This window comes from Battus philenor, unplaced genomic scaffold (genome assembly GCF_028537555.1).
Source record: "Battus philenor isolate CCGP_79_NKW_IND1 unplaced genomic scaffold, ilBatPhil1.0.hap1 SCAF_1, whole genome shotgun sequence".
Taxonomy (NCBI): Eukaryota; Metazoa; Arthropoda; class Insecta; order Lepidoptera; family Papilionidae; genus Battus; species Battus philenor.
In genome coordinates this window covers 4,999,101-5,012,785 of record NW_027181661.1, presented here as the reverse complement: position 1 = coordinate 5,012,785, position 13,685 = coordinate 4,999,101, and the positions used below count along the sequence as shown (strand labels likewise).

The following is a 13,685-nucleotide window of genomic DNA, read 5'->3' as shown; positions in this document are numbered from 1 at the left end:
TTATAACATCCTTAATTAAGTTTACAAAGTACACATATCAAATTTTCAGTAACAGATTTTATTAAATCATACCCACAAAAAGTAATGCAGGCCAAGGGAGGCCGACGGATGACAGCTAATAGTATTATAAGTAAATATCAGAGGAAGTGTAAAGTATTAAGTGTATACGAAGATAAAAAAATGTGCTATAAATTTTGGACAAGTTCGTGCACTTTCTTCCATCCCCTACTCCTCGATGTCCTGCTATGTATGTTTCTCTTAACTTCATTCTGGGTGTCCAGGCCACGGCTACTGATCACCTCGCCACGACAAGACAGGCATTAGTCTTGCGTTGTCATTTTTTGAATTTTAGATTAAAAATACGTTACTTTTGAAAGTAACATGTACCTTTTTATTGCTTAGTTCTCGATTATACAAATGGAATGAATTAATCCTATGAACTCTACGTTAACATAGTCAAAAATCAAATTGAAGCTTCTCGAGTAATAGCATTTTGTTCGTTATTACCAAGTGAGATCATTTTATTCTTTATTTACCCCAAGGCATTCGGATCCAGCGAAAGTTGTGACGCCAAAGCATAAGCTCCAGCATCTCCCGACAATCTTAACAAGATCGTCTGCAGTCGAGCTGGTGCTGTATTAATACTTTGGGGGAATCCAGCGCTGGGCGTTTTACGGCTGAAATGATGATGATTTGCAAATAACAATTTTTTTTTGTGTTTCTACAATAATAAGCACGGGTACTAACCACTCCTTTTCGAGTCGAAGTTACCTTAAAAAATTCTTAATAATGCGAATTAATTATTAAAGAATTACTTGCATTAATTATTTAGGGTTTTCAGTTAAGACTGATTGATAAGTTGCAGCTGGGGAGAATCATATAAAAAGATTGTTTCGAAGTATATCATCAATATTTCTTCCCGCAAAATTTTATCTTGTTACGTGTTTTATGAAATATGATTGTAATATAATTGTTTAATGTTTATCAAATTCCTAACTATGTTTAAGCATACGCGATCATATCATATTTGCATTTACATTTTAATAGTTGCAATCAATGTCAAACTATTTATATGCGGATTCATTAACCCAAAAATAAACATCTTTTCTTCCACATTTGTGTAGCATGTTTGTCAGCGATAATGCTCATTTCAATCGCATAAAGCATTAATTGCGAGAGTGGACATGCATTGAATGCTGTATAATGCATGAGTGTCGAGTTTAGTAAACACTAAGGCAGGTCAACGTTCCGAGGTTATCGGCGCTAGGGCGGCGCCAAACGGTCGCATAGTCGGCTACCGGCCCGGGGTGTCAGTCGACACTTCAAGACGATACACAGCGCGATGTTTTTTGCATCCCTGATTGCCTAGACACGGTCTCCTCTAGATGTCCATGCGCAAGAATGTTCCAGAAACAAATTAAACACCAAAATATATAAAAGTAATTTCATCTGTAAATATTCTCGACTAAAACACAATCCATTACTGTAAATTATATAAACTAATCGTCAATTACGTTTTTTAGAATACTAGTATGCCTCGAATTCAGCTTATATTATTTTTCATATTTTTGATGAAGCACCAGAAAGTTTTTTGTGGAGAGATAAAATGAAAGATCGTATATACATATAATTTTATTGTCCCGCATAAATAGTCATTTAATACAACTGTCAATAGTAATCAAAAAATTAGAATGTAGAAAAAAAAAACGTATCATGTAATGAAAACATCACATTATTTTTGACGTCTTGCAGTATTACGTAGGAAATTTGTGCCGATTACGTTCAAAATTGTTTATATTAAAAACGTTGACAAAAATAGTTCTTAAGTTAATAAATAAAGTGATTACTCTGCAATACGTTTAAATATTTAAACTTTTTATTTTTTCAATTGAACTGCGACCGCCTAATAACCTTTAATAGCACGAAGTTCTATGTCATTTAAATTGAAAAAGTAATGAATTATGAGTTTAGTAGCATCAGAAATAAAAAAAGATTGCAGACAATAAATCAAGTTCTCAAGCAATCGGTGCTATAAAGAACATAATATAAAGCGTATAAAAGTGAAAGCTTTTAAAAATATGTTGACATAATATCGATTATCCGAAGTGTTTTTCGAAATTCAATTACGAGGATTTTACATAATTCGATATTTTTTCGCTGACGTTAAAAGATGTGTCTTTACTATTATATTCTCTTTTATTCTTACGATATAATATATTCACTTTCGAAATATAAGTTTTTCATAATGATTTCATTTTGTAAAATATAGTCTCAGATTTTTACAATTAGATTCAACTTAATTATTCGATCTTTAATTAAAATCTTGTCGATTTCTTAGTACGAAATATATTCTCGTATGAAGCGGAGGTCAGTATGCATAGACGCCTTTATCAAAGGTGTGGTATAATTGAATATAGAAAATCCACATCCATCTTCGGTGGCTCTCTACAGTATTTTACCACCCACTATTCGAGTACCGGCTCCCCTCTCCTCGAGAGATAGCATTGTATTACATCACAGAATGCAATAACTGCAGGAAACCTCTTGTATAAACAGCATATACAGGATGATTGGTTATAGGTGTAAAAGTATCAAAGGGATAAATGTATAGCTCAATTGTCAGCAAAAAGCTTGAAAGCTTTTACACCTTTTACACTTCTACACTTCCAGTCAACTTTTAGAGAGTGACTGTGAAATATGTAACATTATATATTTATTTTATGTTCGAATGAGGCAGACCAATAAGTCTGCAGGGATAAGTAGCAAACACAATAAAGTATTGCAATATTAAAAATCAATTTTTTAAAACCAAAATTCGTTATGGCATCCAATTTTATTTACACATTTTAATTAGTTGACTTGCTGTATAACTGTGTAAATTATTTATAAATATCGAAACACTAGATAAAATTGCGTAGTGGATGGAACAGCACATATGCTTGATAAATTTTGGCTGAACTATTTTTGTTTGTTGTTGAAGTAAATTTAAAAATAAAAAATGTATAATTATGGTTGGCATATTGATTACACTGTGTTGTTTTGAAAGTGAAGATATAGACTGTACTAAAAAATATTAAAAATATTGTAGCATATATGTATTGTTTCTGTTGATGTTTAAGCTGTTAGCTCGGAGAGCTTTTACAGTTTTCAATTTTAGTTCACGAAATGGAAGAGTCTATCAACTTCCGAAGTGGCATGTCTATGAAAAAAATTAATGAAGCATGTTTATGTACGATTATATCCCATTATATTTTCCTTCATATTTGTTGGATGTAGGTACAGATGTTAAATTGTTTTAACACTTTGATAGAACTAAGAAATCCTCGCGTTTTTAACTGATAACCGAAGGGAAGGTTTATGCAGTGCTTAAACCTTTCGCATCTGCACCACATTGATGACTTTAAAGTTATCCGAACACTCTACTGTCTAGTGATGTAGACAGCAGGGCGTTCGGATGACCTAGTAAAGTATGTGGGTACAAAAATCTAAAAACATTAAGTTTTATTTAAAATGTAAGATTCGCTAATGAAACTGCAAGACGAGTGATGGGTGAATTATAATTAATTTCTGGTATTTACAGCGAAGCATTGAAAGATAATGAAGGTGGCTTATGTCGATGTAGGTTGTCTAAAAGTAATATTACACTGTATTAGAAGCAAGAATTGACAGACGCCCATACCACCTCAGCGATATATACAAAAGAAGTAACTTTTTTACTTACAGTAATTACGAGAGAAAACTTTTTATTTAATGTGGTTTGAGTTTTGATTATTAGTACCTGTTATATTAAAAATTAAAGATGTCACCTTGACCTAAAACAACAATGCTTTCGTGATTCGTTCTCCGTAAATAATGTCATCGATTTTATGAGGTTAAATAGAGTTCTTCAGAGTTTCTATTACACAGATAAAGCATCCTCGATTTATCATTAATAAAAAATACGTATTTTTAACAGAGAAAAACATGTTTTGTTTTCATTAACATTCCTCCGTGTAGACGCAGATAATTCCACATGTATTTAAATATGAGCTAGCGTTATCGCATATGTACAAAACGCTCTTAGAAAAGTTATTAATACCGTTTCATCCTCTGATGTCACATAGTGCAAGATAAAAAAGTTATATTTGTCGGACTATATTATTTTCATTCCTCTGCCGTGTCACCCGCTTGTTTTTGCAACACCCTCTATCTGCTTTTATATGCAACGTTTTAGATCATGTACACGAAACGTGTTTATCTATTCATGTATGAATATAATCGGAAGAAGAGATTGATTCGATGGGACCGCAGACTTAATATACTAATAACATTTACTTTAAACGTTAAAAATACGTAAGAAGTTAAAATTTTGTTTTATCCAATAATAATTAAAACCAAGTTTCTGCTTGTGATATCATAAACGATGCATGTATGTTTTTAGCAAGGTTAAACTCTCTAATTTTCAGTATAAGCAGATCTTAGGTTCACTAATTATTAAAAAAAGTAATTAATTCGCTGTCCGTAATATGATACTAAATACGATATTAACTTTTGGAGAAATAAAATTAAAGGTAAGCTTTTCATTTTCGATTATTAAATGATTTTATAAAATATACGATCAACTTATTATACTACTAACTACCGCGACAAAATTCGTAATGCAAAATAGTCGCCTGCAGTCCAACAAAAAAAAATAACAATACAGTTCAAATTATTAATCAATTTAATGTCTTAATAATAAACAAAGATTACATATAAAAATAAGTTCTGTTTATTACATCGTATGACTTAAGTAATCATGTGATTTTATTGTCATTGTCGTGCCCGGTTGTTTTTATTCAAAATCATTTTTTGGCTTTCACTGACGTCAAATAAACATTTGGCAGCTAGGTGCAGGTGTTTTAGGTTACTTTGGTTTATAAGAAAAGTGTGACTTATACAATATTTCTCGCAGTTTCTTCCTTTTTTTTTCTCTCCATTAAAATCTTCGTGCTTTAACGAAAGTAATTAATAAGCAAGTCTCGGGCTTTGCGTTTACTACTATTTTTTTCCTTCTATGCTAAACCATGATAAGTCTTTTAAATAAGTGTATGATTAATGTGGCGTTTGTTTGGATAAGGGGGTACCTCTTTCGCTAGAACTTAAAACGATATATGTTCATTTAGCATCACGAAAGCGGTCTATAAGGTGTACAATTTTCATTATCATCATTTCAACCATAGGACAATAGCGGTTGGAAGCGGCCTGCATCCAACATTTTCCAACAACCTTAACAACGTCATCTATCCATCTAGTTGTTGTATATAATAACTGCGCTTGCCGTTCCGTGATCTCCACTCCTGAACCTTAAAGTCCCAGCGGTCAACTGTTCTACGCCGTATGCCGCCTGCCCACTGCTACTTCCACTGTGTGTAGCCGTGCCGATTAGGGCTATCCCGTCAGAGCTATTGTAGCATACTTGCGTCCAGCAATGGATCTCCTTATTGCTGGATATTTCGATCTTGTAAAGAGACTATAGATTATAACCCTCTAACAGGCTTGTTGTGCGACTGTAAACTTCTAATGAAGTAAATGAATAAAAAAAAATTATATAAGCAGAGCAATATTGAATTATATTCACGTAAAATGCAAGTGAGAAATTTATCGTAACTTAAGTTATTAGCTGTATCTATAAAAACAAGTGTCATACATTTTAAAATGTAATTTAAAAAAAAAACCATATTATTATTGTCCTGTGTTAGGCATAATATGTCACGTTTCTCTACTGCAATAATTTTATTATTTACGATCAAACCTGATCATTACGATTTATTGTTTGACTGCTAACATGCGGTAGTAGTAAGCACTAACGCCTACCTAAATGCATTTATTCATCTTTTTTTGCACTAATTGTAAATATGGTGCGCCAATGATTATGTACTAAAAAAAATTGAATATCAAAAATTAAATATATAAAGTTTGTATTATAATTCGATATTTTGTTCAGAATGCAAAGGGTAGTAAGATATCGAAAGAAATAGAGCTACCGTTTAGTATATGAAGCAAGCAGTAGCACGCGACCAATCAAAACAGCTGTTTGACAGATGAAATATCCACACAGAGAGAGAAAGAACTTTGATACCAGAGAAGAGAGATAGAGAAAGAGAGATAGAAAGAGAGAGAGAGCTTAGAGCTAGATCTTGAGCAATGATGATGATTTATATTACCATTCATATATAAACCAACCTGCCGCTAGTTTTTTTAAGTCATCTTATGGGCGGTATTTTATTTTAAATATTTTTAATAGGTTGTTCCTAAGTCTACAAATAGATTTAACGTTAAACCAGGTCGATAAATGGACTTGAATAAAACATGTTTCATAATTTTCCATTCAGTATTTTATTAATACCTCACATAGTTTTTATTTGATAAATTATTGAAGTCATAGATAGAGTGCCTAAAGTGAATGTGCCTGAGAGTTTGAAAATCAAAAATGACAAAATGTAGCGATGAATTTGTGACTCGTTGTTCAATTCAGTATATAAAAATCGTAGACAGTTAAGAACTGCGTAACTACGTTTGTGGCCATTTTAAAATAGTTCAATAGTAATGATAGCATTGTCCAATAAATATAATACTTTTGAACGAAAGTTATTTTAAATTAAAAGATTTGTACTGCTTGTATATCACGAGATATATAAAATAAATTTCTCACCGTACGCTACGTATAAAACGTCGACTTATACCATTTCAATTTATGTTCGGAAAGAATTTGAATTTAATAGATCCGAACTGCTATCAAATTCCGACATGTAAAACTTTATATCCAGTTTATTTTGTATCCATATTAGTTTTATACACGAGAGATTTGGAAGTAATAATTTTTATTAAACGTGAATATTCCAACATGTTTATCGGAGTGTTCAATTAACTATTTCGACGAGTTTATGTGGCAATTTTGAAAGCGGAAATTAAACGAAACATTTTAGATATTTCGTTTAAAAATATAAACCGTAACATACACACTTCCTATATATCCAATGTATTAATATTTCAAATAAAAAAATAAGATTCTTTTACAGGACACGGTAGATAAATCTAAACTATAGGTACAAGTTATAATAAACAAACAAATCAAGAAAACAGAGTAAGATAAAAATATTATTTTCAGCGCATTAACACTAAATCATTAGGTTATCTACAGCAGGCACTACAATGTATTAGTTGCCGCCTAGATGCGTACACTGACACTAGAAGGGACGAGTAAAAATAGGCGTAGATTATTTCCACGGCCCCCTTTTATGACCTGGCTTTTACTGCAGTCTATGTGAAATTTGCTGATTCTGCAGGTTCGTAGGAGCAGAGCGCAGAGGGCACTTAGCCCGAAACCTCTCTTAAGGTAGCGAAGCTTCTAGAAAGTTTCTAGAATGCTCCTAGAAGAGCCTTGGCCCGGAGAGTCACATCGAATTAGGGTTATTTTTGCCTGTTAGTAACATTTACATCCAACCGTGGTGTGGCAACTTTCTCGCTTACTTAATTTATAATATAGTTTAACATTCGTCACCTTTTCACGCGTACTTTTTGAAGACAAATGACCACCCTCGATATATAATATCGATCTGTTTGATTTTCCTGTAACCTACGCTATATACGACATTATGCAATTCAACCTCAACTATTCTGCTTTCATTACATCAAAACAAAAGTCGATATCACATTAATGGCATCTATGACGTCATTGTTTATCGAAATAACAAGAAGGAAAGAAAAGCAGAAATTTACAGCTCGTTGTGGGTTTTAACAAGTAAAAGTGATTTTTAAAAATATTATAACCTGTATATAATTTTCGCATCCGTTGACGTAGCAAAATGTACAGGTTAAAAAACAATTGTTTTGATATCATTGACCAGCTATCTTACTTACGATTTACATTCACGAACGAAATGATAATAAGAAACGGCAATACTAAATTCTCCTTTTTATAATATTAATAGTAGCGATGATTCTTTTACCATACTTTTGAAATCATCCTTACACAATTATTCCCTATTAATGTTGTACTGGAACAGACAGTCTAGATGGGTGTAAGCGCCCTGGTTGAAGCTTTTCAAAGTGTACAATTTCATATATTTTCACCCCGTCATTCGTCTCGTTTTCTTCTAATATAAAGTCTAGTTCAAATACTGTGTTAATCTTTGACTATTTAGATTTTACTCCCTCAATGGTGGCGGTAACAGGCTTAAAGACAAATAGGAACGATGTGAACAACCTTAATTTTCACCATAACTTTATTTAGCTTCTTAAAATGTTTAAATGTTGGCTTAAAGAAAATATTTTGTAAAAAGGTCATTGAGATTATTTTTCTTTGCAGAGGGTCAGTCTAACATAAAAAGTTGGGAACCTATTATACAATTAAACCTAATTTCGTTGGAGCTCTTAGAACCAGAAAACTAGTGGATGGTACTTTTATTGCGTATATATTAACAAATTGATTTAATTTAATTTCAGCGAATTGAAGGAGAATGTTTTCACTAAGCTAGACCTGGTGGATTACTTCAGCCTGGCTGACAACTTGTTGACGGAGATGCCTCGTCACGTATTACGCCATTTGCCGCATGTCAAGACTTTAGATCTGTGCAGAAATAAGATCTCAAAACTGACAGAGGAGGACTTTAAGGTAGGTTTAAAAAATAATTGATAAGATGGGAATCTGCAAGGAGGTCAAGTCGAGAGCTTTTAGTGATTCGTGAACCTTCAGCGAAAATTTTAGTAAGTCGGGAGTGGGGTTAAGGGAGCTTGCTCTCTTTAGCTACCCCATGGAACAAAGTCAACGTCAAAATAGCTTTGTTGTATGAGATAATTACACTTATTTATAATCGTCAAATCTACATTAAGCTTACATTAGTTCTTAATACGCGACTTACCGAGAATAACTAACAAGAAACTGAATTGGTTTTGTTTTTTTTTTTAATAAGGATTGTTTTAACAATTGTTTTATCATTTAAAAACCTCGGCGTACTCTCAAGCTTTGAACCTTCTACACAAATTCCCTATCACTCTGCATAAAGTAATCATTTTCAAACTCTATTGGAATGCGACGGACTAATAAGTTTTGGCAATACAAAGTCTGCAGGGATAGACAGTAACCAGTAATTAATTTTAATACGTAGCTATCCATATTTTTAAAACGTTTTCTCTAACTATGTTATCATTACGTTACTGATTATTTCTGATATCATTGATTTTTGGATAGGGTTTAACATATATTAACTGACAGCTATTGAAATATACATACTATATCCTCTAGATCATGGATGCACAGACCGCGGCCCGCCGATCGAATACTGGTGGTCCGCCGACAGCAATAATAATTCTCTCGTACATTCGAAAAATATTGAATTCTATTCCAGAAAAAAAAATTAATTACCTATACTTCTGGCGGCCGGCCCGCCATCAGTTCATGACTTTCCCGAGTGGCCCCTAGTCTTAATAAGTCCGTGCAACCATGCTCTAAATCGTTTGTGACTACAACCAAACAAGCCGTATACGTACAAGAGATTTCCATATTTAACGTGATACATGTAGATCATGTGGACTTATCATGATATCGCAGAGACCGTAATGTTAAAAGTCCTAAAATTTCGTTTGAATATTTCTTTTGCCTAGTAAAAGTCGGCTATGAAAGCATTTGAATTCGATTAGATCGAAATTCGCAGGTTCGAATCGCCGATATGCCTCAAGGTTCTGGATGACACACCAGCAAGAATATATCAGAACAACCGGTTCTATATCCAGCAGAGGACCTCCTACCGCTGAAATGATGATGATAAAAGAATATCTTATGAATTGCATTCTTTTTTTCGTTTATTTCAAACTTACATATGAATATTCAGAAGTTCAATAATAGTTATATTTACGCAGGACATACAAGGTGTTGAGCATTTGGTCGTCGCCGACAATCAAATTTCTAAAATCGAAAAACATGCAGTTCCCAAAGCTCTAAAACATGTTCATCTTGGAATAAATAAACTGAGTACATTGAACGGAGCGTTGAGGGACCTGGACGATTTAGAGTGGATTTTCATTAATGCTAACAATCTAAAATCAATTGATAATGAACTACCCGTGGTAAGTTATTAGAAAGTATAACCTCGGAAAAATAAATTAGCAAAATGGAAGAAGTAGTTTGTACTTTTTCTTATCGAAAATAATAATACGTATTGTTAATAATAATTAAACAATAAACTTATTTAATGAAATTAGATAGGTTTAAATTTTTAAATTTATTTTCCTTGATATGGCTACACAACATAAACATTCCAAAGTTTTTTATCTGATAGACAATTTAATTTTTTTTTCAGAAAGCCAAAAAACTTGTACTGATTCACGCCGCGCACAACGAATTGCAAAGTTTGCCTAGAGATTTGAAATTAATGTCATCCCTCGAATCTTTATATTTTTATGATAACAATATCAAATCCCTTGATGGTGCTTTACAAAAATCAAGGAGATTAATGAGGATCGGCTTGTCGTTTAACAAAATTGAATTTGTAAGTACGTGTTTAATACTATTTAAAAAATCAACGTTAAAAGGACAATCAATAATAACGAATACTTTGATTACAGTTAGCGGTAGATGAATTTGCCGAGGCTGAGATATTAGCTGACTTAGACATAGCATATAATCAACTTAAATCGTTAAACGGCTCTCTGCGAAACTTGAAATCTTTGCGTTATTTGAATCTAACGCATAATTTCCTTACTGAATTTTCCTTGCAAGAAATAAAAGGTTTGAAAAAGCTATCAGTAATCGATTTATCGCACAACAAAATTAGCCGCATAACCGGGAACATGGAAGTAAGTTTAACAGATTATTTAACTTTAAAATTTTTACCAAGTCAATATTAATTTATTGTATGTTTGCAGAACCTAGTGGATGTAGAGACAAGAGTGTTAGAATTACGGTTGGATCATAATCACATATTGAATCTCGGTGGAGCTTTGATGGGCCTTCATGGCCTGTTGAGGCTTAATTTAAGTAATAATCAGATACAACAGATATCGCCAGACGACCTAATAGGTTTAGAAGACTTAAAATTACTCGATGTGTCTCATAATAATATTGCATCTTTAGAAGAAACATCAAAGGTTTGTGTGACTGTCACTTAGACAGTGAAATTATGTTAAAGCTAGCGAGCTATTGCGAATTTAAACTTTGAAACTTTGTGTTTTGTTGAAGCGCGTTATTTCGTTGCTTCAATATTGAAGTTAATGTATATTGTTTTCAGACGTTTTTACCATCGTTGGAGGAACTAGTGGCACATCACAACAACATAACTGTACTTGATAAGGACTTCCACGGACTTCCATCACTGTGCATAGCTGATTTATCATACAATCAAATTCGCTCGGTGAATTATGAACTAGTTTCCAAGTCTCAGTGTACTATAAACGGAGTAGCCAGCGTGCTGAAGATTTATCTTCAAGGTTAGTTCAGACACTTTTGAAAAGAAGACGAATATTAAAAGTTATCATTTTTTCTCTATTAAGAAATAATTAAATATTAAGTAAACTTAGAAATATTCTGTTGTGTGCAAAGACTTCTGCGTTAATTTAATTGTTAATTTCAATCTCTTTACCTTTATTTCACCTCTTTGTTTCTTTATGTACAAACATTCGAAATGTGGAGTAAATTTTTGCTTTGCCTAGCGAATAACAATGTGTTAATCAGTTATAATTGTGCGATTGCGACTGTTTTTCATTTAACACGATCTTTGAGCCATTCATTTATTATTGTTTGTTGTTAATGTTTTGACTTTCTGATGTAAATTTTCAACGTTTTAATAATAGAATGCTTAAGATTGTTGACGTCGTTTTCGTTGTATAATGTTCAAAGGTATCTCATTACAGATAATCCGGTGTTGTGCGACGATCGTCACTACGAGCTGGTGACGGTGCTAGAAAGTCTGAACGCACGCGTCAGCGGTGCTGCCACTTGCGTGTCTTCGCAAACAGCGGCACCGGTACTGATGAGAGCACTCAACGATATCGTGCCCGAGACGCCTGTGATCCTCGTCACACGCATGGGCGCGGGGGTCCGTGTTCTTCAGGATAGCAGGGAGAATACGGCACCGCAGCTCGCATATCGCCGCGTCGGAGCCATCATTGGTCACGTTCTACCTGATCGCGAAGGTGGTCTGCCTGTTCTCGTGGAACCGCCCGTGACCCTACCACCAGCTGCTACCGATGTGGTAGTCAAATGGCCAGACCAAAAGGCGAGGATCGAAGAACGTTCACATCCACTCGCAAACCATCTCCGCCTCCGCGAACTTAACGCCTCGCCGCAGTGAGCAAGTTCTCCAAAGTGTCTGAACTGCGCCCAACAACTGAGCGCTTCGCCTTAGAAAATATACTGCCACACCTCAACAAAGGTATAGCGCCATCTGTTCCGGTCGGATTAAATACTCATTATATACCAACTTCAATGTAAATAGGAACCATTGTTATAAATATACATATATATCTTCTTTAAAAATGGGAAGATTATTTCGACCCACGTGTAGTATTGTGTAAGTGCCTTATGTACCTACACAGAGTAACAATAGACGACTCAAGTTGTAGATAAATATTTTGACCTGCTATCTGAGTGCTTACGTATCCGACCATTCAGCAACTGAATGAAAATGTAACGAAAATTATTAACAATACGTATTAAATAAATTGTTTAAAAAACGTAGCTTATTAAAACTTTTGAAAATTAAAAAAAAATATATGTAGCTTAAGTAAACGTCGCACCCTCGGATTTCAATATTAACAAACATGGAACAATAATAATGAAAGTGTACCTAAAGTAATTTATGTAACGTAATTATATGATAATTATTAAGTGTTAGTATAATTTATATTGTCGATTAACACAGTCAGAGACAATAGATTTTTTTGCTTCGCTCCAAAATGTATTGTCCCTGTCGTAACTAATAATGCCAAATATTAAAAAAAATCAATTAATATTAATGCCTTATTTGTCTTCGAAATTTCTCAGTTTAGAAATAACTCGCTTTCGAGTCTTATTAATTATGAGCGCATACAGATAGTTTTCTCGTGCAACCGATTGTCGGCCAAAGGCGACCTTTGTGTTACGTAGCCATAGCTGTTACAGCGCGCAGATAAAATATTGAATGTAGTTGTTGTTTCAATAAATAATACATTATAAACTCGTTATTATCATTTCAAAACCGTTATCACTTGTGTATATGGGAAGTAAGATAAGTAATTTGGAATTTAGTTGAAATATATACATCGAATATTTTTTTTCTTCATTCAATAACACAATACCTAAACATTTAATTACAGTATAAAAAAGTTTTATAATATTATTATTGACAACATCTCAAACCGAATAACGTCCATTCAACTAAGGACGTTTTATTGCAAATTGTTATCAAAATGGCAGACAGAACATTACATACAGAATGATTGATTAAAGTTGTAAAATCTTTTAAATGACTAGCTTATTTATCAGCAAATAACAGTAAAGGTTTTACATCTTTATTCAATTATCCTTTATATAATACTATAACTTTAAAAAAATGTTTCTATTGTAATGTGGCAGGCCTATGACTTCTGGCCTGGCAATACGAAGTCTGCAGGGACAGATAGAAAAAAATAATTCATTTAATATTTAGTAATACGCATTTTGGAGAAGGCTATTTTTTACTTTACTACCA

General features: G+C 33.2%; 1 protein-coding gene across 1 annotated transcript in view; it reads left to right on the top strand.

Moving 5' to 3' along the window:
- Window positions 1-13,163, top strand: part of ltl (larval translucida) — a 31,430-nt gene extending 18,267 nt beyond the window's left edge. The window contains exons 2-8 of the mRNA XM_068762476.1: window positions 8,467-8,635; window positions 9,880-10,086; window positions 10,320-10,508; window positions 10,585-10,815; window positions 10,885-11,106; window positions 11,247-11,445; window positions 11,869-13,163. Of these exons, the coding sequence (XP_068618577.1) occupies window positions 8,467-8,635; window positions 9,880-10,086; window positions 10,320-10,508; window positions 10,585-10,815; window positions 10,885-11,106; window positions 11,247-11,445; window positions 11,869-12,308 (1,657 nt within the window). The 3' untranslated portion in view covers window positions 12,309-13,163. The remainder of the gene's footprint in view (window positions 1-8,466; window positions 8,636-9,879; window positions 10,087-10,319; window positions 10,509-10,584; window positions 10,816-10,884; window positions 11,107-11,246; window positions 11,446-11,868) is intronic.
- The last annotated feature ends 522 nt before the right edge of the window (window positions 13,164-13,685 follow it).